This window comes from Podarcis liolepis (genome assembly GCF_965112155.1).
Source record: "Podarcis liolepis genome assembly, chromosome: 5".
Taxonomy (NCBI): domain Eukaryota; kingdom Metazoa; phylum Chordata; class Lepidosauria; order Squamata; family Lacertidae; genus Podarcis; species Podarcis liolepis.
The window spans coordinates 33,159,680-33,186,439 of NC_139556.1; the positions used below are offsets into that span (position 1 = coordinate 33,159,680).

At 43.6% G+C, this 26,760-nt stretch overlaps 2 protein-coding genes across 2 annotated transcripts in view; one reads left to right on the top strand and one right to left on the bottom strand.

The window, feature by feature from the left end:
* The window catches only part of CDH23 (cadherin related 23), a 400,272-nt gene that overhangs the window by 96,857 nt on the left and 276,655 nt on the right, over nt 1-26,760 (bottom strand). The window contains exons 22-27 of the mRNA XM_083503046.1: nt 26,452-26,641; nt 25,869-26,014; nt 24,856-25,075; nt 22,746-22,898; nt 18,744-18,857; nt 15,998-16,146 (exon numbers count right to left, since the gene is read on the bottom strand). Of these exons, the coding sequence (XP_083359172.1) occupies nt 15,998-16,146; nt 18,744-18,857; nt 22,746-22,898; nt 24,856-25,075; nt 25,869-26,014; nt 26,452-26,641 (972 nt within the window). The remainder of the gene's footprint in view (nt 1-15,997; nt 16,147-18,743; nt 18,858-22,745; nt 22,899-24,855; nt 25,076-25,868; nt 26,015-26,451; nt 26,642-26,760) is intronic.
* LOC310707788 (uncharacterized protein C10orf105) lies at nt 4,301-11,605 on the top strand. The gene is made up of 2 exons (XM_083505170.1): nt 4,301-4,402; nt 8,809-11,605. Exons 1-2 carry the CDS (start codon nt 4,366-4,368, stop codon nt 9,231-9,233), a joined length of 462 nt encoding a protein of 153 aa, XP_083361296.1. The 5' UTR covers nt 4,301-4,365; the 3' UTR covers nt 9,234-11,605.

Genomic DNA, 26,760 nt, shown 5'->3' on the forward strand with positions numbered 1-26,760 from the left:
GTTGTTCAATTTTATTTTATTTTATTATAATATGCAGCTCTGCCCTGAATATGGCAGGTGAGGGGAAAGGGATGTGTTGCTAGGTAACAAACAAGGAGGTTCCACTGAGAGTCTTCTTGGACAAATATCTGAGGGCGGTTTTGGATGCTGCTGAGGAAGTGTTAGCTAAATACAGTCACTTCTGTAATCAACTGCCAATGCTTCATGAAATGTTCAAAGGGGAACTTATTCAGGCTACAGATGTAAATCTCCCCCCATGAAAATTCCACTCTGAATATTAGCAAGTGCTGCCAGCTGAACAGAGATGAGACTGTGTATCTTCCTAGCAATGTCTGAAGCCGCTATCAGTGGCATAGAGCACACAAACACCCAGCAATGTTAGGCCTTTCCTTTACCCTGATCATTTAGTGATTCAGTTGCACAGGCATAAATAAGGAGCCAAGTTTTAATCCAAAGGTCTTTCAAACAAGCTAATAGGTGGTGGATGTAATGTAATAAAATGCAACGGTGTCCAAAGAAGAAGAAACTCACAACAGTGGGAATACATAATCCAACAAAGTTGAAGGATTACTGAGTTCTAAAGCAAGTTATTATCTGTCTTAATATTCCCTCTGAAGCTGCTGCTTTGATGGAAGTTACTACAGCCAGCAATCACTGTCAGAAACTGGCTCAGAACTTGAGATACTGCCTATTTCAAATAATTCCATGGTGTGTGTATATAATGGTATCACTTGATACTAAAAGAAACACAACTCAATGGTACCCTCTGGCGTTCTTATTGCTTATCGCAAGGGACTTCTTCCTTCAAAGCATCACTGGTGACACTGGAGTCATTTATATGAGTCCAAAGAATAATGCACTTGCTGTAGGCAGCCTCTGTTACAAGCATATCACATATATTTCTTAAAAAGCTAGGGAAAAATAAGAACACTATTTATTAACAAGGCAGAGGATTTTTTAAAGGAATGCCAAGAGTGTCTTCTAAAAGGGTGAAGTACATTTGTGCCCTCTGCTGGATTTTTTTATTACTTTAGAAAGTTTGGATTTTTGGTAGGGAGACTGTGTGTGTGTGTGTGTGTGTGTGTGTGTGTGTGTGTGTGTATGTGTGTGTAGGTTGAAATTCCAGCATGTCAAATGAGGGAAATCTGAAATTCTAAGCCTTAACAACTGGCTCAATGTAAGTGACAGACCCTCCCCCCCCATTTAAACAATACTGACCAGCCCTGAATCTCTATGCAGTCACCAGCAATCCTGAACATGAGGATCACAGATATGGCCAGCAGAAATCTCAGTGATTGCAAAGGCTACAATGGTGGTACCTTGTTAAAGACTTTGTATTTGTCTATTTTAGATGTATGCCAAAAACTTCTCAGTACTGAGTTCATCAAGGTCCATTAGGCTTTATTTCCCTCATCCACCACAGGCTGAAGCTGAGAAGGTGCAATTTTTCCTTACCATCAGGTGCTGAAAGGTGCAAAGTGATCCTAAATAGCAGCAATTCAAACCACATTTCCACAACTCAGTTATAGGCCTATGGCAACTCCATGGTGGCATTGTGAGGGCTGATTCAGTACAAAAATGCATCCAATTTTAAACAGCAAAATGCACAAGAGATACTTTATATAATTAAATGGTCAGCTTTCAGGATAATAAACAATGAAGTAGTGATTAACAATTACAACCCTGGTTTCATGTTTATTGTTGACTGATTTAAGATGAACTGAAATAAATATTTCTGATGTGTCTAGCAGGCTTTACAATCCTAGCCTCCATGGGGCTGTCCCTGAATAAGTTTGGCCCAACTCATAGCCACGGACATGCCTTAGACCTGGTGTTCACCTCTATGGACATGGGTGATCTGACACTAAGTAAACATGAAACAAAAGAAGTGCCATGGTCAGATCACTTCCTGGTGCAACTGGACTCTGTGACCCTTCCCCTCTGCAGGGAGCTGGGACCAATTTGGATGGTCCACTTAATGGATCCAAATGGTTTCCAAAGAGTGGTGGGGGGTGTTTTATCCCATGTTGATGGCCTTTCAGTTAATTCCCTGGTGGCCTGCTGGAATGCGGAGTTAACCAGGGCTATTGACTGTCTGGCTCCAAAGTGCCCTCTCCAACTGAATGGAGCCCGGACAGCCTTGTGGTTTTCCCCAGAGCTGAGGGCGATGAAACAATTGCTGAGACGGCTAGAGTGCTGGTAAAGGAATCGGACTGAACATAGGTTAGAGTTCAACGCCAAGCCTACTAAGTGGTGATAGCGATGGCAAAGAGGTTATCTCCCGCCTGGACTACTGCAATGTGCTCTACATGGGGCTACCTTTGAATGGTGACCCGGAAACTACAACTAATCCAGAATGCGGCAGCTAGACTGGTGACTGGGAGTGGCCGCCAGGACCACATAACACCAGTCCTAAAGGATCTTCATTTGCTCTTAGTGCGTTTCCGAGCACAATTCAAAGTGTTGGTGCTGACCTTTATAGCCCTAAATGGCCTCGGCCCAGTATACCTGTAGAAGCGTCTCCACCCCCATCATTCAGCCTGGACACAGAGGTCCAGTGCCGAGGGCCTTCTGCTGGTTCCTCACTGCAAGAAGGTTACAGGGAGCCAGACAGAGGGCCTTCTTGGTAGTGGCGCCTGCCCTGTGGAACGCCCTCGCATCAGCTGTCAAGTAAATAAACAACTACCTGACTTTTAGAAGACATCTGAAAGCAGCCCTGTTTAGGGAAGTTTTTAATGTTTTAGAATGTTCTAATATATGCTGTGAGCTGTCCAGAGTGACTGGAGAAACCCACCAGATGGGTGGGGTATTATTAATAATAATAGTAATAATAATATTTATAGTCTGGAGACAGTGTGCTACAATGTATGTGCTAATGCACTCTGAAAGCCCAGGCAGGTACAATAATGGTGGTATACAGCTCTTTCTTATGCTGACATAGTGACCCTGTCTAGCATATGTCATGCAAGACATGCTCAAAAGTCTTGCAATTCACCATGCTCCAGTGTGGTACCAGTCTAGCTCTTGTCTGTAGCCTGCCTTCTCTTGCTACCAAAGTACCCTAGCCACTATAGACAGCACCAGGAATCCTTACCATCCATTCATGGCTCAGCAGCTCATGATTGCTTACTCTGCAGATTGAGATCAGGATGTGAAAAACTAGGAGCATGTACAGAGCCAGTGATACCTTCTTCATAGTGATAGTGATACCTACCTTCATAGAATCATAGAGTTGGAAGAGACCACAAGGGCCACCGAGTCCAACCCCTGCCAAGCAGGAAACACCATCAGAGCACTCCTGACATATGGTTGTCAAGCCTCTGCTTAAGGACCTCCAAAGAAGGAGACTCCACCACACTCCTTGGCAGCAAATTCCACCTTAGGGAACCTGTGCGTCTGTTTCCACCAACCTTGTGAAGTATCAAGAAGGACATCCAAGTTTGCTTTCTGTCTGCCTACTAACTTTCTCTTTCTTCGTCCTCAAACATCTGTCTCCAAATGCTTCCATTTCCCCCTATGTGCCTGACTCTGCAACCACTGCTCCAGAGATTTCTCTCCATGCTGCCCCCCCCATCTCTCTCTCTCTCTCTCTCTCTCTCTCTCTCTCTCTCTCTCTCTCTTTCTCTCTCCTTTCCTCCCAGATTATTTGTGCAGGGCCAGGACCAGACCATAAAAAAAAAACCAGAAAGGAGGTAACTCTAGAAACAGAGGGGATACTACATTAAATATAAGATCTTTAAAGTATGACATTGAAGACAAAAGATGCGGGCAAAGTAATAAACAGGAGTGGGGAGAAAGTTGAAGAGCTGAAGACGGGCAAGAACTGCATGCCAGAGTCCCTCCTCCTCTCTCTCTCCCACCCTCCCCCCAATTGTTGGTCCCAGATCAACAGAGGAGTAACTTGAAGGCTGGCATTCAATGAATAGAAGCCAGTGGCCAGACTGTACCATTCCAACTTTCAGCAGGGGATGGAACAGCTGCTAGAGGTAAAGAATCACAGTTCACGACAGCTTCCTATCTCAAAAGTTGTTGCTTCCATGTCCATCAAGAATGTAAGTGTTCGATGCTCAAAGGCCTGCTCCTCTGCATAGTCACTAGCTGCCTAGTGTTTGCTGCTACATCTAAGTTCCTTTGTTTCTGTTCCCTCCATCCCCCTATCCTCTGCCTGCCCCATGTTCCCTTCACCCCTCCCCCAAGTTGTCAGGGGCTGGAAGACAACAGAGGCTACACAAGAGCCCAGGGGATGAAGAACAGAAGAAGAAATCCCCCTTAAAAGCTGGAGGAGGGCAGGAAGCAAAGAAAGAAGAAGGTAAAATTGTCTTAGAAATATAGCCAGGGCCCAAAAGTTTTCCTGCAGCTAGGGTGATGCAGTTTCCCTCCAGGAATATCTTCCAAGAAAAAGGTTGGTGCATTAAAAGAGAAGCCACTCCATTTGTCTTTTCCACCTTTGCTATTTTGACCTCAGAGAATTCTTTCTGAAGAAGTGTGAGTGAGACTGAGGCTCAGGGGAAAGATGTGAAATTTGTCTGGGATGAATAGCAGGGTAAATCAGCGAGCGCTGCTCAAGTGAGGGCCGCTTCACAAATTACTTTGGGAAGGAACAGACACGTGTAAGTGTCTTAAAATGCATGTCACATGAAACAAGGGAAAGCACAGACCGTGCAAGACCTCCTGACATGCTTCAAAGAAGTTTGCTGTACATTACCACCACATATATATATAACTTGTAAGCAAGTGGCCAGAAAATGGCTGGAGCATGTTTTGTGATGTCACGTGTGAATTTGAAATGCATCTCATCGAGCTAAAACAAGCCTTTGTGTCTCCATTTACTTTTACTTGACATAGATATTGAAAGTGTATGGTGGATATCATATATATATATATATCTGTTCACATGTCTCTTCTAAAATTAGGCATTAGTTTTTAGCTTCCCTTCTCTTTTCATCCTCTCAGGGGAAAGGCAATTGCTTGTCTTAAATCTGATCATTATTATTCTGCAGGAAAAAAAGCACTGAGAGGGGATGGTGGAGTATAGAAGATTTGTTATTTGCATTCTTTCTGTCAATAGGCAAACTCACAAAATATGTTGGGGCTCTTCTATGTGCATCGGTTACCAAATACCTTGAAATTCTTGGGTCCAATTCAGTTTATGCAGCAAGTGAGCTTGCTGAAAATAAATGCCACCAGAGACAGCAAGCAAGAGTTCTGGTGGGAATAAATGCATACAGAAAACAGATCGCCTAGGAGAGGAAAACTTTTCCAGGGGAGGAAGGAGTCTCAGTGTTGAAGTGACATTTAAGTAAGATAAATGGTCTTAAGAAGTGATCTGCAAGTGCCATGAACAAGCAGAATGACAGCTTGATACAGCATCACAGGGGAACTGAATGAGAATAGAGCACATTGAACCTCAAGACTGGCAATTTGCCATATTTCTTTGTCATACTAAATAAGGCACTGTTGAATGTAAGTATTCCAGAAGATGATTCCATTATAGAATATTACAGGATTATTGACTGAATTTTTTTTTTAAAAAAATACAGGGGTGTGTGTGTGTGTGTGTGTGTGTGTGTGTGTGTGGTGCTTTTATACACTAGAAAAATTGGGTTTGCAGACAGTAGGGTTGGGGAGAGAAAGCCCTGTGAACATGTTTCGAAAGTTGCAACTGTAAAAGGTTTTAAAGTTGTTAGTGTATAAAGCAACTTTAGCATATGGTTGCCGCTTCCAGCTGTACAGCCTTTCAAAACTGCACTGCCAATATCCATCAGTATTGCTAATCACAAGCAAATATTATCCAATAATCAAGGAACAAGTATGCAGCCCTTCTCACCCTCAGATTTTAAAAGTATTCCCCCCCCATGAGACAAGTATCTGTTTTGCAGACGAAAGAACTGTCTAACATGGATCATCTAGCGAAACTCTAGAAGATTGAATTTCTTAGATTGTTATTGCTACAATCATACCTCGGGTTAAATATGCTTCAGGTTGAGTGTTTTCAGGTTACGCTCTGCAGCGACCCAAAAGCAACGGAACGCGTTACTTCAGGGGTTCGCCGCTTGCGCATGTGCAGATGCTCAAAATGACATCACACGCATGCCATGCGCAGAAATGGCGAAACGTGACCCGCGCATGCGCAGATGTGCAGAAGCATGTTACATTCTACTCAGGATGCAAACGGAGCTCTGGAACGGATCCCGTTCGCATCCAGAGATACCACTGTAATTGTATATCAGGGTTGTGAAAACATCACTGGTAAAAGGGGAAGAAACTGGTCTCAGAGGATTCACCTGTTTAAAGCTGCAGAGGCTGTTCCACTTAAAGGATCCAGGGGTGTGGGGAGACTGGGCTTGGAAGAAGCATGGACCAATCCCTTCAAAACCACCAATAAATACTGGATGCCAATAAATACTAGAAACAAGATTTGGTGCTTAGCATGCATTGACGAGTTTTGTTTTTTCCCAGAGCTTGTCAACGCTTGCTGAAAGCCAAATCCTATGCATAAAATCAGCTAGCCAAAAGTTAAGGATCTGCCATATGCACATAATAATAATAATAATAATAATAATAATAACTTTATTGTCATTGCCCCCTTTGGGGACAACGAAATTACTTGCTCAGGTACCTGTGCAAACTGCTCAGGTACCTGTGCAAACTGCTGTTCTGTCAGGAACAACAAAAGCCGCTGCTTATCTCAAAAAGAATTCAAAGACAGCACCCATTTGGATATATTAACACATATCAAAGTATGCAAGTATCTGTTCTGTATCTTCATGGCTGATCTAAAGGGGGGGAGGCAAATGGCAAATAAAGGAAGTTGGTTGTGTACGACAACACTTGAAACGATCCTCAAAGGACATGGTCACTTATTCTGCAGCTTGTAGGGCCATAAAAAAGTACGGTTAAGCTCCCTGACCATTTTTATAATGCTGTTTCTATTTTTGTGTGCGTGTTTTGCCACAAACTTCAAAATTCACTCCAGTTTTACTGTGGATACAAGTTCAGTGACATTTTAAAATCAGCCCAGATGTTGTTGTTTTTTAAAGAAAGAATTCTGGAACAGGGTAACAGGTCATAGGATCATACAAATGTAGAGTTGGAAGGGACCCTGAGGATCCTCTAGTCTAACCCCCTGCAACGCAGGACTTTCCAAATGGCTGGGGTGGTCCACAGGGTGAGCAAGCACTTATTGGTTACAGCCACCCTATGAAGGTGTGATAACAGGGAATAAAGTCCCATCAGCAGCCTATGCTGTGCCCGTAAGTGCAGAATAGACATTTAGTTCTCCAGAGCCAATCAGAGGCCAAACCACATGTGCAAGATCAGGAACTCGATCTCCCAACTTTTTGTTTTTATTTGACTATAGCTATGGAGTGAGAGATTCCCTGGATCCCTCTTATCAGCAAGAGCCTGATTACTACAAAGCAGCAAAGTCATCTGTATGTTTTTACTTATCTCTCTCCCCCCCCCCCAATTTCTCCAAATAAATATGCCCTGCATGTTTGAACTCTTTGTCCAAAACAAGCAAATGTTTGGTGGGCAGGATGAGTGTCCGAGGGAATGTTAATTTGGACATAATGGAGCAGGGCGCGCATGCTAATGTTGAGATCTTAGGAAACGTCTTCAGCAAATTGTTTCCAAAGGCTAGCCTTAAGGTTTGTTTTGTTTTGTTTTCTGTGCTCTGTAAAGACCAATGCCATGTACTTATTTGCTCAGTCCTCCCAGTGCCTCCTCCCTCTGCGTAGGCAAAAAATTAATCACACTAGGCCTGACATTTAGGAAAGCCCTCTCTGTAATCTTGACCACAGCAGGGATAGTACCAGACAATTAAATATCCATTCCAAAGCCCATATTTCTGTGAGGGGGCACTGCAGTGTTCTAGGACCAACTCTTATTTACTCCTTATTTCCCCCTGCTGCTTTGGCATTGTGAGAGCTCAGTAGAATTATGCCATAGCTCCTGCTTGCTGAACTGAGTCTGGAAACAGTCAGACAGGAAGACATACCGATGGTTGCAAGGTAGGGATGGACCTCTTTGGGAAAATTATTATGATTAAATTTCATTGCTTGTTAATGGTCTAAGAAGTGCAATGAAATAGAAGGCAAGGCTGGAGTGAGGTGGGGGCAAATGGTACCTTTTACTCTGCACAGAGAGGTATGCGGAGAGTTAAAAAATGTAATGTTTTCACTCCACTGCTGAAATGTGCATATGGGGGAAGAAAGACCTCTCCATCTCAATGCTGGGAACCACAGTGCTGATATTGTGAAATAATGCTTCAGGGTCTGACAGGCCACTTCCTGCAGCTTGGTGGGCTGGATCTGGGCTAGCCATCCCAGCTATGGGATATATACCAGGGGTGAAGAAGCTTTTGCAGAACAAGGCTGAATTCCCTTGCATAATTCCTTTCCAGCAGCCAAGTTCTGGTGGTGGATGGGGCCAGAGGCAAAAGCACAGGGATTATGACTCTTACACCCTTTGCATGTCAAGCTACATTTCAACCACGCAACACACAAACCTCCCCATCTGGGCAAGCAGAAGGCATTGTGACAGTTCAAGGACACTTTCCAGCTAGGCAAAAGCACTTGAGGAATCTGCAGATCCATCTCTACTAGAGGAAGGACTGGTGGATTCTAAGCAAAGTTCTGCCAGTGGAAGCGTGGGACCACTGAACTGAGTCCGTTGATTTATAATTAGGGTTTGGGGTTTTTGTTGTTATCCTTGACGGTTTTACACACACAAGGCAGCTGATTCTTCTCTCAAAATTTGCCAGTGATTCCAGTTCTCTGACTCCACTCTTGTTGCTGTGTCTTGTAGGAAAGATGAGCACAACGCCTGCTGCCAACGAGACCTCTCCAACCGCCAGGGTACTTGCATTTCTCAATGCCACCGCTGAGCTGGTCCCTCTAAGCCCTGAGCCGACTGGGGAGAAGCCCGACTCCTTGCCTATCATCATCGGTCTCATCTGCATCTTCCTCCTCCTGGCTACCTGCCTCGTCTTTATCACTCTGTGCAAGCCAGCAGCTCTAGATCAATCTTTCTATGGGCCGCACGAATGTATGCCGTACCACCCTGAGAATGCCAGTGAGCCGCAGCTCAGGCTATGGAAACGTCTGGGGTCACTAAGGCATTCCATACGCAGCGTCAAGCGCAGCCGGCCCATTTCCCAAGTCCACGAAACTTGTTCAATAAAAGCACCTGTAATCCAGGACTGGAACATCATGGAGTCAACTGAATTGTGACTCATCCATTACCTTCCGTGATTCAGCTGCATCCCACACATTGTTAACTGACCTCAGATATAGTCTAAGCTCTTTCGGAGAATCACGGAGCAACAAGGATGGGAGAACTGGAGAAGCACAGTGGCCATTACATACCTAACTATGGAAAAGGGATAGAAGCAAACACTTGCAGTGCCTGCTTGATATATGTTTAAAATATATTGTAAAGTTGAAGAAACTTTTTTAAAGGAGATGAGGCACTCCAAATCGTCCTGGTTCCGTTTGTGTCTATGGTTATTTGCTCCCCAAACTCTTTAATTCTATGACAGCAGAAAGGTTTGCCAAAGACAAGAGAAAGACTCGCAGTTCACTTGCCAGATGAATGAAAGTGGATATGGTTCTCTTGAGATGTGCCAGCAATGACTCATTGGCAACGTTCACTTTGATTCCAGAGCTTTAGCCAAAACTAGCTGGATGAAGCTGAGGGCCACTCAATCGTATCTGAAGGCCTTCATGAACAAGCACATTGCATTATCACACATTTAAGTTAGCCACAGGACGATGCTGTGGTAAGTTGCTTTTTAGGAGCAGCACAATATTCTATTGGGATTTTCACTTTTTCAAAAAACCTGGGAGTTAAATTGCAAGACGAGGCACAGCCACCTAAGAGCTAGAGATTTTAAGGATTTACAAAACTGCAGGTGAACTTCTGCTCTTTATCACTTTTTAACAAAAGATCTATAGAAATTGGACAGTAGGGGAGTACACAGCAAAGAAAAAAGAAGAAGCCTAAATTATAATGGCAAAAGGTTCTGTGACAGCAGAACAGTAATAAATAACATGATGAATGCCACAGGTAACATCCATAGGAGAAGCTGGTGCATCCACACCGCATACAGCATTAACAAATGCAACAATTTCAGGCAGGGGAAGGAGTATAATAGTTATCAGGGTGCAGATTGTTGTACTTTCAGTGCTTGGGTGGTACAATGGCCTCACAAAAGTATTACCATTCACGGGAAGGGCCACAGCTCAGTGGCAGAACACACAGTTTGGCACTCAAAGAGTCCTAGGTTCAGTCCCTGGTATCTCCAGTCAGGGCTGGGGAAGACCACCATTTAAGTGCTGCCACCGGACATTGGAAATAATATTGAGCTAAATGGGCCAGTGGTTTGACTTGGGATAAGGCTACTTCCACTAAAGAGGATGCCCAATGAAACGGGAAACAAGTATACATTTGGATGGAAGTGCCTGAAGGGAAAGACTGCAGGGAAGGAGCCTTGGTGGGAGGAGGATTTAGCCCCCTCTTGGCTCTACACATTGGCCTCACCACCCCATTTTCTATATATGACTAGGGAAGGCTGCAGTTTAAACAAATGGGTCTGCCACCAATCAAGAGTAATCTGATGGTTTCTGAGTGGTTGATGGTGTGCTAGCCAGGAGGCAAGCAAGCAAATGTTTGATCGTCACCATTTCACCATGCAGCAAAGCAGGAAGTTTCATTCACAGTACGGTGCATGGACGTGTATGCAAGAAAACTCTGATAACTGCTTCTTTTAGGGAGAACGGCAGCTTCAGGAGGGGGTGGTTTGGAAAAAGGAAGGTGGGGTGCTTGCCATTTCAGTGGCCCGCCATTTTTAACCCGCAGTCCCTGCAACTCTTTCCCCATCTGCTCTTCTTTCATAGAGTTCAGCAACTAAACCCGCACATGCAAATCAGCAGGTGAAGTTGGGGAGTGGGTGGGTTAAGGGGAAATGGCAATATAATATGAAAACTTTTGAAAACCTTGGATTTTTTATTTTTTTTTAAGTGGCAGTTTCTTACAGTAATCTTTCTTAGGCTCTTTGAGGTAGAAAATGAAAAAAGAAAAAAGAACGGGAAGATCACAACATGTTTAATGAAAACCACTTAGAGATTTTAACAGTTAAGGAGTATACACATTTCATTAAATAAACACATAAATGTTTAAAAAGTGGGAAGCTAGTTTTTTTAAAGGTCTGTTTTGCTGGTATCTTGGCTATCTATATGGTAATACTGGGAAATGATTTGCTAACTGCCTATTAGTTGTACCTCTTATTGAAATAGATGGAACATGTGGAACAGGCGAAAGAAAGTTAGGAAGAATAGCTTTGGCATACCATGCAAGTTATTTATTTTGAAATAGTGCAATCCAGGCACAGTTCAATTTGCCCAAGATCCATTAACACCAGTCTCACAATTGGACGATGAAGCACTTAAAAGTTACCTAACTTTCAGTGGGCCCAAGTGCCGTATCTGAATTATAACCATTGTTTTGTAACTTGAAGGGCTAAGAAAAGAAAAGCTCCACCTGCATAATAGATTGTGAAACATCCTGCATGGGGCACTAACCATCTAGACATCATAAAAGTGTGATGACAACCGCGTGGATCTACTGGAGTAAATGGGAATAAAAGGTGTACATTTCAAGGGGGTCTTTTGTGTGTGTGTGTGTGTGGGGGGGGAGAGACGCTTTGTAGTGGATTATTTAGTTCATATAGCTTCTTCTCAGATTGGAGCCTTATATCTGAAAGGCCCTCCAATACAATTCTGTAATGTTTGAGTGTATACAGCAATGTATGCTTTCAGTCGACCTACTTTCTAAAACAGGTGTGTGTTAAATGATATGACTGCACTTTCCCCATTTTTGTTCTCGGTTTAATGACTGTAGATATACAACACTCTGCCACAGACACTCATGTAATAATAATAATAATAATAATAATAATAATAATAAAAAATTACACTAGCACTTGCTGGGGTTGGCGATTACTTCAATAAATAAGCAGTAAAGGCCACCCGAACATATTTGTGAATGCGTTTGTAGAGACTCTAGAGGAGCTTGTGCACTTCTGAAATTCAAAGCAGCTTGTGAATTGAGAAGTAGCTGCACAGTGCAACGAAGCCCATTTGTAGTGTCAATGATGAACGCTGCTTTAAATTAATATCTGGAATTCCATAGGGTTGCATTTATTGGTTGCACGAGAAAAAGCCTCTCCTAGGGGATCGATGCACTCTGTCCTTGCTGCACCATAGAATTGTAGTGTCGGAAGGGACCCCAAGGGTCCTGCAGTCCAACCCTAAGGGAATCCCCTGAAAATGGGCAAAGGAACATTGCACCTGAGGGAGCTCCATTTCATGCAAAGTTCCTCCACCCGATGTGAGACAGTTCCTCCCTTGTGCTGAAGTTCTGCGTTGACAGAGCCCACACTGTTCAGGAGCCTCCTACCTCAGTCCTCTGGCAAAGCTTTTTTGAAAGCTGAGGAGCAGGAAAGGAAGGGGAACAATTCTACCACTGAATACAACTCATGGTGCTCTACATACATTATAGTCGGTGCACTTTGTAATCAACCCAGTAAGTGAGATCACTATTATTAGCCCCATGTTGGGCTGAGGCTCCAAGGGAGTAGCTTGTTCAAATGCAGTTGTGTGTGTGTGTGTGTGTGTGTGTGTGTGTGTGTGTGTGTGTTTTTAAAGGGGAAGGATTTTCTGGCTGGCAGCTAAGCCACTAAGAACCAAGTGACACATGATACCCTAATTCAGTGACTGACTCTCCTGACATATCGCTTTATTGGCCAAGGGAGCTGGCAGCATGACTAAGCCACTTCTGGCGAACAAGAGCAGTGCACAGAAACGCTGTTTACCTTCCTGCCGGAGCGGTACCTATTTATCTACTTGCACTTTGAAGTGCTTTCAAATTGCTAGGTTGGCAGGAGCAGGGACCAAGCAATGGGAGCTCACCCCGCCGTGGGGATTCGAACCACCGACCTTCCGATCGGCAAGCCCTAGGCTCTGTGGTTTAGACCACAGCGCCACCCGCGTTCCTAAGTTACTATTAGGAGGAACTAATAGTGAAACCATGGTGGCTGTGTATTTCCCCCTTCATGGCTAATCACAGCTCTGAATGTGTGTGTGTGTGTGAGAGAGAGAGAGAGAGAGAGGGAGAGAGGGCTGGAGAATCAGTGTAAATGAGAAAGCATTAGCCTCCCCTCCTCCTGGTTCCCAATCCAAATCAAGGGTGTGCGGGTGGGAATGGATGGGTGCAAAGCTGAAATAAAAAGAAATACCACGGGAGATCCAATCATAGATGTCTGCACAAGTTGCAAAGTTTGGTGGCACTAAGTTACACTAACTCCGTCCGAGCTATTAATATTGAGCACACAGCATATTTAAGAGGCTGGATATCAACTAGCAGATCAGATTTAGGCACCTAAATGCAGCACTCTCCTCTTCCTAAACACTTTAGGACATGACATTTTTGCATCTGAACCACAGGAAAATTCCCAGTTCAGAACATGAGTAGTTCATGGTGCCAATCACTTTAAGAAGATTTATGATATAAGTTGGCAAAACACAACTTTAAATGAAGGCAGAGCACACCTCCCTTGACTCACTCAGTTGTAAAATTGATTTTAAACTAAAAATAAAAAAAATTGTCTGTTTCCCGAATTTGATTTGTGACAGCATTTATGTTCACTTTAATGCGTTTGACTTTCCTTTCGTTTTGGTCAGAAAAGCAATCTCTCCAATTTATTAAAATGAGTTTCACAGGAGATCCCTCATAGGCACCCAATTCCTTTCCCTTGCAGACATTCCCGTAGTACGTTTTATTTGAAACAGCATCTTCTTGTGGTCTCTTCAGTAGGACTTGGCTACTCTGTTCAATTTTGTTTCTTATTGCTTTGCTCCCTATCACAGTTTCTCATGTTAATATCAAGAGACAATCAGAAATGTGACTGCATAAACAAAAGCAAATCTTGAAGCATTTATGTCATTCCCATACAAAATCATATTTTGATGCGTTGACATATTTTAATTTTAAAACCATCAAAAGGGCCTAATCAACATTATGAAACAGCCGTCTTGCAAGTTTTATTTGGTGGTGGAGGAAGAGAACTTTGAAGTTATCAGGAACTCATCTGCAATCTACGCAGGTTTGATACCAGGGGCTGGTCTTGCCAGGAAACAAGAGCATCTCCTATAGGGCCCATAGGAGTTTGCCTTTGGGTGTTAAAACACATCTGCCTCCTCTGGTACAAGCGTAGGGTGGTGGTGGTGGAGAGCAGCAAGTGATGTGGTGGAAGGAAGGCCTGAGCCACAATGCTATATAGAGAGAATGTGTAATGGGCAGGCTGCTGGTTCAAATTATGGCAAGGCACAATCTCAACCTAATCCCTAATACAGAGATGTGGTGAGATCACTGCCTTGTCATGGCGAAGGGGCTTCAACAACTCAGAGAAGCTATGAGCTATGCCGTGCAGGGCCACCCAAGATAGACAGGTCATAGTGGAGAGTTTTGACTAAACGTGATCCACCTGGAGCAGGAACCGGCAAGCCACTCCAGTATCCTTGCCAAGAAAACTCCATGGACAAAGACAACAGGCATATAAAAGTTATGAACTGCGGGAGGCAGTGGAAGACAGGAGTGCCTGGCGTGCTCTAGTCCATGGGGTCATGAAGAGTCAGACACAACCAAACGACTAAACAACAACAAAAAACCTCGTGTATATGTGTGTGTGTGGGCTCTCTCTCTCTCTCTCTCTCTCTCTCTCTCTCTCTCTCTCTCTCTCTCCATTATGGTGTGTATTATTCTTCATATTCCATAAGGCCACCATAGCAATTTCTTCACCTATGATACTTTCAGATTTAGCGGTTAGGTTATTTACAGGGCTTTTTTTCCTTTTCAGCTGGAGCTCACCGGAGCTCAGCTCCAGCATCTCTCAGGTGAACACCATTGCCATTCTAAGAGAACAAGGGAGAAGTTCCGGCACCTCTTTTTCTAGAAAAATAGCACTGGGTATTTGGAGGCAATCCCCTCCTGTCCCCAGTCAACTGAAGTCTCGAAAACATTACCCCAGACTTCTTATATAACATAGCTGACCTCTCGCTGTGCAAAATTTCCATGTGATTTGGAACAAAAGCTTGCAACCTCACTATACCTCTTGGCAGGCTAGAGTGGGGAATTCAAGGAACAAGAAGCCAACTCAGAGCATGCTGGAAATACCCCTCTGTTTGCGCTAGAGAAAATAAAAATATTTGGTTCTGAAGAAAATCTGGGAATGCAGTCGTTCATTTACCAGCTCTACTGCCATTCATCCCATGAAGGGCTGGCTTCAAAGAGGGAAACAAAAGAAGCAAAATGAGACTCCAAATTCTTCTGTCCCAATTTATTATTTAAAGCTGTTTTGTACACTAGCAAAGCATACCTATTTCATCAAGAAAGGCCCTGTACCTCACTGAAAGTAGCTCTGTTTAGGAGCCCTCTTCTGTTTAAATCATTCGCTGGGTCAGTACAGCAGCTCCAGCGATGTGTTCCATCATCACATTAAGAAGAAATCATTCTGTGGTTACCATGTTGTAGCACAGTTACTTCCGATGCCCAGCTAATGAACTGTGTCTCCTTGAGCCTGACTCCCCCTACCCTCTCGCTCCCCCTCTTTATTCTTGAAATGGTGTTATTAAATCTGCTACTCAAAGTCTCTTGATCTTTTTGATCTTTTTGATGCTGCTCACTTGTTTATGAATTGCCCTGCTTCCTGTTCTTAGACTTTCCAACTACAGAGGAAGTGACTGCTAAATCTAGCAAAGCACATAAAGTAGTAAAACCCTGGTACATGGGATATGGCCTAACCTTAGTATCACGTTACTGCGACACCAGGTAACAGCTAGGATGAAAAGAAAGAGAGAGAGAGCAGGCTGGCTTATTGCTTCTCTTCTTCCACTGCGCCCATCGGATCTTACCGAGAACAAACAGTTTAGTTACATGCCTGTACGATGCTGCTGTAGTCAGGGATGTCTTCAGGAACAGTGGCTTCGTAGCTGCTTTGAAGGAAGATTGGCCGGTTGTCATTCACATCCAGCACAGTGACATATACAGTAGCTGTCCCAGTCCTCCGTTTGCCTGTTGGACCGTTATCTGTGAGAAAAAAGTGGTCCATCTTAATCTCCCAACGTTTAGGAAAAAGGCAGGTCTACTGACTGAGCGTTGACTGAATGCAAACAAATCCAGAAGCAAGCAAGGGCAAGCAACCCAGGTACTTCCTCCATTTCCTTGGTGGACAGGAGGAGTCCCCAGGTGACCCCTGAGAGGAATAATGACTCAAGACAACGTGCTATGGGATTAAAATTGGTCACGACTTTATTAAGTTTCAGATGTAGGGAGACCTTGGCTCAGGCATTGGGCGTTTATCCTTCCCAGTCCCCAGCCAGGGATTTGGGAGACTTCAGGGTTACCCAGAATGTGTGGGGATTGGGGTGGCTCTGGAGAACATATGTTCAAGCAGAGAGCCCGCCCCCCATTTTGCCGCCGTTGGAGGGGAGAGCAATGACAACCTCTCGGCATATGGCCAATGCCTCCCCTCAAGACCCCTTTAACGGGGAACCCTGGTATCACTGCTGCAAGGGGGGCGTGGCTCACCGCTTCATGCCCCCCCCATTTAGGAAGCTAGACTAAAGGATTCCACCCAAGGCTGAAACCGCCAAAGTTGTGACGTTTTGCTACGGGAAAGGCAAACCTGCCAATGCAGGAAAATGCCTTTCCGGCCCTTCAACAGTGACTCTGGCGTAGCAGCGCCTGCGTACCTGTGGAGAAGAGGCTAACCTGCAAAAGAAGACTTAACTGAGGGAGGGCAGGGTGGGAGAAGCTCTGGAGCCAAGTGCCGCTTCGCAGGTAAGATTCACCTTCTGTTGTGTGTGCAGGGCGGTCCCTCCTCTTACCTGGCCAATCCCCTGGCAACGCCTCCCCAGGCAGGATTGGGTGATTGGCTGAGTAGGGGGAGACCTCCAGGTATCCAGCCTGGGGAGGATGAAGCCAGCCCGAGCTACCAGGAGTCACACTGGGATCCGGGGGGCTGTGAGCGACACACAAAAGGCGTCCCCATTTGATGTGGGGAGCGGTCATTGTCAAATCATTCCACACATTCTGTCTGAGTCCAAATTTCTGGGGGGCACCTATCAGTTCCAGGTAAGAAGGTAAGAGCAGCTCCCCCTGTATCAGGCCAAAGGCCCACCTAGTCCAACACCCTGGTCTCACTGTGGTCAGCCAAAACATTTATAGGAAGCCCACAAGCAGGACGTGAGTACAACAGTACCTGCCCCACTTGTGATTCTCAGCAACCAGTATGGAGATGCACAGCCATTTTTCAGAGGTATACCAGAGCCATGGCTAGCTTTATCCTCATGAATTTATCTAACTCCCTATTAAAGCCATTTAAATTGGTGGCCATCATTACATTGCCTGGTAGCAATTTGCAGCTGTGTGAAGAAGTACACACCCTTTCATTTGCCCTAATTTTTCTGACTTTCTCTTTAAACCCTTTCTCTCTCCCCAACATAATTTTATATACCTCTATCATGTCCTGCTCCCCCCAATTATTCACCATTTTTTAAAAACTAAAAAGCTCTAAATGTAACTTTTTCTCATAGAGGTAGCTGTTTCAGATCCTTGATCATTTTGGTCATCTTCTTCTGAACTTTCTCTGGGTGTCCTCTCTTCTTCCTAGACTCTGAAAGGTCTGTAAGAGTCAAGCCTGACTAGGTTCTGAAACTAGGGACTCTCATGTGGGACTGGGACTAACATCTGTCTTCCCAGTTCCAGATTCCAGACCTACAAGGCCAACAAGGGTATCTTCCAGTTGCACTGCCAATGAAATATTATCACAGAAAGAGGGCAACTTATAAGGGTGCCAAAGGATGGTGCTACTAGCTGTTGAAAATATATATACATATATGGCTCCATCATAGCTAGTGTGCATTTAAAATATGATTTACTGTAAATTGCACACACAATGCGTAGGTTTGTCTGTTTAACACCTGCATCAGATATTTCTATTTTGCTTTGATTATAATGTATGTCAAATTCACTGTAATTGTTTTACGATTTTTTTATTTCAGCTTTCTTGAAAAGCCTGTGAAAGATGTATATTAACTTGAGCGAAGCATCAGTATGAAACTGCAGAATTATTAATACCACAAAGATGTTTAATCTTACCAATTATATTTCATTTCAAATAACGTCAAGTCTTTCATAAATTTGCACTACATGGAAAAAATTCTTTGTGATCAATAGTAGACATTGTTGAGCACTTAAAACCCATTGATTGTGCTAGTTGTCTTCATTAATCTACATTCAACCCAAGTATGTAGCGACTGGCTGCATTTCACTACACAGTACGCCGGGGAATATTATCATTAGCAAGTTAATCAGACACAGAATTTCCCTCTCATCTAAAGCTACAAAGGGGCTTCTTCACAGAACATGAGAGAAAGGTGTGTGGAAGGCCCAGGATTAACTGGAGGTGGTTAACAAAACCATCTCGCTTCATACGCTGATGGAGCTTTGCTAATGGAATTGGAAGGGAAACTTCAGAAATGGCAACAGAAGATTGCACCATTAATTTGTACGGATCCTTTGTAAACTGTTCCCTTTCCATTGCACTCCAAATGAGGCAGTCTGGAAGAGACACATCAGTTGCTCAGATAACAGAAACAAAAGCGGTCCACAGGAATCCTTACCAATGGCCTCCAGGATAAGCGTATAGTATGGGATGGTTTCTCTATCCAGGCTGACGACTGTTCGAACTACTCCATCCCTAAAACCGACACTGAACTTTCCATCCTGGTTCCCACCTATAAAAACGGGGGAAAGGAAAGAAAAAGAAGAAGAAGAAGGAATTCAAAGATGAATGAGGGCACAGATTTTTTTAAAAAAACACACTTGTATTTAGGAATATGAAATGTGGAACTAAGATCTTCAGAAAGCACATGCTCTTCTTCAATGTACATACATACATTTATGTCATTGATCACCTACAAATGCTACATGTCAATCTCTCTGTACACAAGATGTGAAAGATAATGCTTTTGGAATGATTTATCCACCCCAGTCAGTCTTTTTGCCCTGAGTATGCCTTTTGCTACAAGAAATTTTTACTGTTTTAGTTCTGACTGCGGTACATCAATACACAAAAAGGTCAACAACATCATTCCCAAGGGACTCCTGATCAAAGTTCTGGAATGAAAAGTGGATTCAAAAATTCAAGAAAAATGAGCACACACGCTCCAATTACGTTTTACATGTTTTAGTTGTTATATACACAAATATAAACTTGTTTCAGGCACTTTTTGACCATCATGGCCTGAGAATCGCAGTTTAGTCAGCCATATCTAGGCTCTTTATAGTGCTACAGTTCCCATAGTTCCTGGGTAGACCTCCAATAGCTAAATAGGTCTGAAACTGGCTTCCACTTATAATGCAGAAACATCTCCTATTACTTACACAGAGGACACAAAAGCACCTATGTCCCTGTGGGACAGGATTATGGGAGACTTACCTATGGGAACAATCCTCGGCACAATAAACTGGCAAAAAGCAAGCCAGTGTAAATTAAGTCAGAGTAAAGTTACAACAGATCCATACCAAATTCAGTAGCAACAAGCCTTTAAAATAATGTTTTACAGCCTAAGTCCTGCCCCCTGACTCAACTCAGCTGGTAATCAGCCTGGTAATCCAGAGATCTGCTGCATCCTAAGGTGCTCATCCTGGTAGATCTTGCCGCGGGATTGTCTCCTAAGCGCTTCACAGAAATTTAAAGCCATTTAAGGATTCAGTGTGAATTGTGTGTTTCCCAAAAGCATTTCTAAGAGTGCTCAAAATTTACATGGACTAGCAAAATGCAAGCCATATTGCCAGTGCTGGCCCAAATTAGAGATTTCAAGGACTCCATCTCAGCCTCACTTGTTTTAATTTGCTGTTGAATCACGGTGGCTTTATTGCTTTAAAGGATTTCCAAGGTTGCATGGCTTGATAATTGTGCAATGCTTTCTTTCAACCTACGTTAAACATATTGATTCTTGATTCGCCCGCCCCCCCTTGCTATAATGTAATACTGTACATTAACAGATAATGGTACAATAAAGATATAGCGTGTCATTGGGGACTCTGAGCAGCAGAGGGCGAGAATGGACAAGTTTTAGAGCCTTCAGAAATAATATGTGCTTGTGGAACGCCACTCTAGGTCCAATAATCCAAGCGGGGGGCATTGGCACCCAATAAAGAAAACTTATTTGTTTTTGGTAAGATCTGAGCCAGGACTTTCATACCTGGTTGGTTTCAGTGGGATTGTAAGGTGTGCATACTTTTAGGTCCCACTGATTTCAATTAAAGTGAGATGGCAGGCCTGCCCAGCTTGCGACACAGCAAGCTGAAATACCCCATCAGCCACGTATTACAGTTTGTCACAGGTCAATTAATCACCTACTTTTGCTTCTTGCAAAAAACTTTAAAAAGGGGGGTCGGTCAAGTTCTTTTTTTATTTTATTTTTGACAATGGCCACTACAGTATAAACAAGCAAACAAAAGTCTATGAGTAAAACACAGGTGGGTGGGTGTGAAGGGGTGGGGGAATAACATATTGTCAATCACATAACAGACCATAATGTGTATGTAACAGGCTGCATTTGGCCTGGTGGTTCACAAACTGAGCTAGTCAGAATCACACACAACATACGTATGTCATGGATGTTGAGGGACGTTTTTAAATGGTTGATGTTTTATAGTGTCTTTAATATTCTGTTGGGAGCCGCCCAGAGTGGATGAGGAAACCCAGCCAGATGGACACGGTATAAGGAATAAATTATCATTATTATTACTATTATACATAAATATTTTCCGCTGACGTCAGTGAGGCTCAACCTTGGCTAGATTATGTTGCATGTTTGTAATGCTTCCTGCGGATTGTTATTAATCCACACACAGAATGGCCAAAGTCTTCCAGGAAGTGCTGCTTTCATACAGCAGCTCAGATGCTGCCCAGCTTGTTTTTGCTTATCCCAACTGTCAAAAACATGGTTTAGGAAACTGTCATTTAGAGAGGCAGGCTGTCCCTTATTGTTTACCACTCAAAAATATAGCTACTACAGGTAGTAGAGACACAGGCTGCATCGTGCGCCATATTGGACCCAAACGCCATAAGGGCCCAAACAGTTCCATGATGTAGATGGCCCTGTTTAGGAAGAGGTATCTCAAATGTTGACCACCCTGTTTCTCGACTTGAAATGATAGCCTGCTACACGTGGCTGACCTATTCTGAAGGAGGAATCGTATAAAAATTCCAAAAGAATCATGCGGACATACCCAGAACTTATCTGCTATATGGAAGTAGCTCCTTACAAAGAAGATGAAGACCTATTTTCACGCCATTGTCTACATCAGAATATGGCCTACCGGGCTGCACTTCGGCAAGCACTGCAAATGAGTTCGGCGACAATGCCTTTCTCAAATTGTCATATCCACATTCTGCAGACATAAGGCAGCTGATGACTCTTTCAGTCTGATGAAGCATAGATAATTCTCAGGAGCAAACAACCCAAAACAGTTCTGCTATCATTTGCAAAGCATCATAGGGAAACATATGCAAATCCCCATGCAAATTAGCCGTTGCAAACCTAACAGCAGGATGAAAAGCCCCCTTGGCTGTCTTCATTTACATGAATTTCCCCACACTGCTTTGCACCAATACTCTGCACCACGGTGCCACAACAGATTCCCAAGGGGGGAAAGGAGGCTGGTTACAGACCAAGGAAGAGATGCTTCCCCAGGAATCAAGCTAGAGAAGTGGGGGTGGTTTAAAATAGCTATGAACCACTCCCAAATAAGTATGGAAGAGAAGGGAGAGGAGAAAGAGCACTACTTGGTGACAGATGGAGGAGCAGAATTATGTGATGGTTTCCTTTGCATGGAGCTAAGGGGAAAGAGGCCAAACCTTTAATAAACCAAGAGTTGGCTTATTTTTGTTCTGCGCTAATAGGATTTTATACCTTTTCAATGTTACTCATCCTGAGCTTTGGGGCTAGGAGAAGCTAGGGTTGCAAGATCTCAGACTTTTTTTTGAAGTTTTTGAGCTATTTTTAAGGAAATTCACCAAAACCCACACTTCCAGATTTCCCCAGACATTTCAGCGATTTCCGCCTAGGCACTGTTTCAGTCAGGCAAATCCTGGCAATGTCCGGGAAATTCCAGACGAATGCCAACCCTAGGTAAAGGGACCCCTGACAGTTAAGTCCAGTTGCGAATGGCTCTGGGGTTGCAGCGCTCATCTTGCTTTACAGGCCGAGGGAGCCAGTGTTTGTCTGCAGACAGTTTTTCTGGGTCATGTGGCCAGCATGACTAAGCTGCTTCTGGCAAAACCAGAGCAGTGCATGGAAACGCCGTTTACCTTCCCGCCGGAGTGATACCTATTTATCTACTTGCACTTTTTGGTGTGCTTTCGAACTGCTAGGTTGGCAGGAGCTGGGACCGAGCAATGGGAGCTCACCCCATCGCGGGGATTCGAACCGCCGACCTTTTGATCAGCAAGCCCAAGGCTCTGTGGTTTAGACCACAGCGCCAACCCTAGGAGAGGCTAAAATCTGAAAGGAAGAAAAAGCTGGACACAGCAATAAGGATTGACCAGTGTTCTCTGCCCCCTCTGAACTACATGGCTTCTACTTCTGAAGTACACCAGAAAGACTTGATACCTGTGATGAAATAACTGAGCTCGGCATTGAGACCCACATCAGCGTCAGTGCAGTTGAGGCGGACCACTTTGAAATCACGAGGTACGTTTTCAGGAAGTGATACGTTGTAGACAGCTGGGAAGAAGGTGGGGTTCTCATCATTCACATCTAAAACTACAAGAGAGAATTTGATCAAGGTCATCTCTGAGCCATGCTTCAAAGCCATACCTAGCACAGCTAAAAGGTGGAGCGTCAGCCACTGTAAGAAGCCATGTGTTTGCTTATCCTGTTGTTTCTATGCCTATTAGAATAATATTAATTGTAGAGTTGGAAGGAACCCCCCAAGGGGCATCTAAGTCCAACCTTCCTGCAATTTAGGAAGTCCCTGGTGGGCTTGAACCACCAACCTTCTGGTTAACAGCCAGGTGCCCAGACCCGTTGTGCCACCTTAGGGACTGCCTTGGAAGTTCAGTTAGGGATCAGAACTATGCCACATCAGCTACCCCCTAAAAAAGCCCATTCAAGGAAGTAGGAGAAAGGGCAAACAGGCAGTGGTGAAATGGGCTGCGGGAGTTCCAGAGTTACAAATAGTTAAGAATCATAAACGTTTTTATCACTGATATTCTTCAATTCTGAGGTAAGTTCATAACATTTCAAAACATACAAATGTGTTCTATTTCTAGACACCTGAAGTTAAAGTTGTGGAGACTTTCTTCTATCATCGTATAGCAGAAAAGTATCTGGAATAACCAAACAGAAACGCTTTCCAAAGTGCATAATAGATTGTATTTAAAAACACCTTAAAAACTAGCTATAAATGACTTGGGGTCAAACCTAAAATAAATTATTATTATTTATTTTAAAAAATATTTTAAACATGAACTAATAGTAACAGGTTAAACATTTCATTGGAGTGGCCGTGTTGGTCCAATAAAGAGTGCCCTCCAAACCCTTTTGGATCTTACCCAACCTTCTTTGTTATCATCACTACAACCATGCGCATAACAACTTCTAGAACAGCTACAAACTGAGAATGGCCAACACAAACAAAAAGGGTGGGTTCATGCATTGCTTTAGCAGAATGGGAGCTGCAGCCCACCTGCTCATCGCGAAAAGCTCCAGGAACCCATACTGATGCTCTTTCCCATAAGGGTTGGTAGCACAGGGAAGAGTTAGAGCCTGGGTTCCTCTCACATTATCCAGGGTTTCTCATGTTCTCTTTGCACAGCATGGGAAGTGGGGTGAAGGCACACCTTCCCTCTCTCTTTCTGCCACCTCCATTCTTTCTTTTTAAAATCTCTCTTTCTCTTTTGGACAGCCCCTCTCCTTTTACCCCTCCTTGCCACCTGCACGAAATCAAACCAAGGCTTGCCCACCTTTGCCCTAGCCCTCACAGTGTTGGAGGAAGGGCTCCTAAAGAACGACAGCAGCATTCTTGGCAGTTTAAAAATTGTGGAAAAATTCTGGAACTGCAACAGCAGGACCGGGTGAGATTTTCAGACCTCCTTGCCTGAGCCTTTTTGGGGGTGGGGTTGTGTGCATCAAAATTTGCATCTTCAACAAGGTAGAACTTTTAAATTTTACTCCCTAGTCAAGTTACGCATTTCTCCTCCTCTCCCTCGGCTGTTTTGGGTGGGCATTTTCCCAGCCTCTCTGCTGGGCAATCCTTGAGCATTTAAGCCAGTGGTTCCCAACCTTTTTTTGGCCATGTCCCATCTAATCATCTCTAAAATCCTGATGCCTCCCCCTGTGCCATATAATTCTTATTATTTAAAAAGTGAACTCCTATTCATGCGGAGGAAGCCTAAAAGACCATTAACTTGGTTGAACTCATTCTTGAATTGGCCCCTCCCCCCAAAAAAAATCAAATTGCCCCATTGTGGGGTGTGTGCCCCACACTGGGAACCACAGATTTAAGCCCTAGTTTGACTCAACCTAAGCACAGAAAATTATCTGAAGGTATTATACAAGGTGAGAAATCCCATTTGAAATACAGAGAACCACTCGCACTAAATACATTATTATTATTATTATTATTATTATTATTATTATTATTATTATTATTTTTAAAAAAGAATGACACAGCAGTAACAGTGAGACAGCATCCAGAGTGTTTCGGTTCTTCAGTCACCTCTGACCGTGAGAGTGCTGGTAGAACTCTTGGACGGCACTCCTGCATCACTTGCGACTACCCTGAGGTAGTACTCGGCAATCCTTTCCCTGTCTAGAACAGCTGTGGAGTTGATAAGACCACTGCTGCTGTCGATGACAAAGTCCATCCTAGGCATGCCCACCTGCATACGGTATGTCACTTGACCATTCAAGCCTTCATCAAGGTCAATGGCTACCACCTGAGACAGAAAGCAAAAAGTGAAGCACAACGTTCTGATGAGTTTCCCCCCTCTCATAAAGGTGAAACCAAGAAGATCCCAACAGAATGACATTATCACTTCCCATGGGCTCAGGGCCAAATTTACACATGGCCTTAACTCAAGTGTGGGGCTACCTAGTGCTACCTGGTTCATTAAAAATCAAACAAAGTCGTTGCCAAAATTGTTCCCGAGACTGGATCAGCCCCACTGTGCCTGCAATTTGCACTGCAAAAAGATGTCCCACTGGAACTAATGGGAACTCCTTTTTTGTGCATAAGGGCAAAGCAGTACAGTTCAGATCACATGCAGAGGGGCAATAGAACCAGCGCTACTAGTCCCTTGAATGTGTTCATCTTTTTCTTGAACAGACTACGCTGAGAGAGACGGACTAAGGCTGCCAAACTCACATTCAGCTGTAAAGAAAAGCGAGTGAACTAATGATCTGATGTCATGAGGGGGTTTCAGTCTATCAGTTCCTCTGTGTGGTTTAGCTTTCTCAACTTCCTCTTGGCTTATTTCAACAAGTAGTACAGAATGTAGATAGTAGTCAGGTGTGATCATCAGTGAGAAAATGCATAAGATATTTGCTGCCTTAAAACATTCTGGGGCACTGGTTTTACTGAAAGCTACAGTAAAACTGCAGTGAGGAAAGTACCACTACTACTCATCACTACATCTGCAACAGACGCCCAAACAGTTGTTGTTGTTGTTGTTTCTTAAGAAACACCTTTCAGCAAGTATATGGTTGAAATCAAAAGTAACACCGATTCACCTGGAAAACGGATGACCCTGCTGGAAGTCCCTCGGGAATCTCAGTGATAAAAGGTAAATTCTGGAAAGCGGGGTCATTGTCATTGAGATCCAGCAGGTTTACAAACACTGTGGCACTGCTGGTGGCTCGCAATGGTGGTCTTCCACCTGCAGAGATCAGAAGAGTCACAACAAGTCCCACGAGCACCCCAAAGATTGAAAAAGAAAATTTCTAATATTTTGTCTTAGCGAACCTCTATATATCAAGAAGAAACCCCTGTTCATTCCTCTTCAAGTAATTGGCAATTCACTTTCAATGAAAAAAAATAATCAGACTTGGGAAATGTCAGAGCGATAACAAAACCGTTAAAATAAATTGCAGAAGTAAGAGTGTAGAAGCTAGCATTTATCTAACTTTAAGCAATCTATAATTGTTGCTACTCCTGCTATGTACCTATTATGGGAGAAAGTTATAGAGGGATGTGGTTTTTTTTTTTAAACAAAAGCACAAAATATATAAGAATGTGACAGCTTGTATGTAAGAATGTATAGCAGGTAGTTAACGGAGAGCTAAAGTATTCACAGAACAATTGAAGCAAGCGTACGATCAGTGACGGAGACCACAATCTTCCTCATGAGCTCAGCTTCCTGGGGGTTTGGATTTTCTCTGTCCAGGACAACCCCTGTTGTCCGAATCTTCCCTGTGGTGCTGTTAAGACTGTAGAATTTATTTGGCGGTCTAATGCTGTACACGAGGGAACCGTTTTCTGCTAGGTCTGGGTCAAAAGCAACCACCTACAGAGATCAAAAGAGTGATGGTATATTGATAAGAGACCAAAAATAAATAAATCCTTTTTCATTTTTTTTTGTACATCTGTATAGCTGGCTTCTAAACTGAAGCATGAAACAGAAAA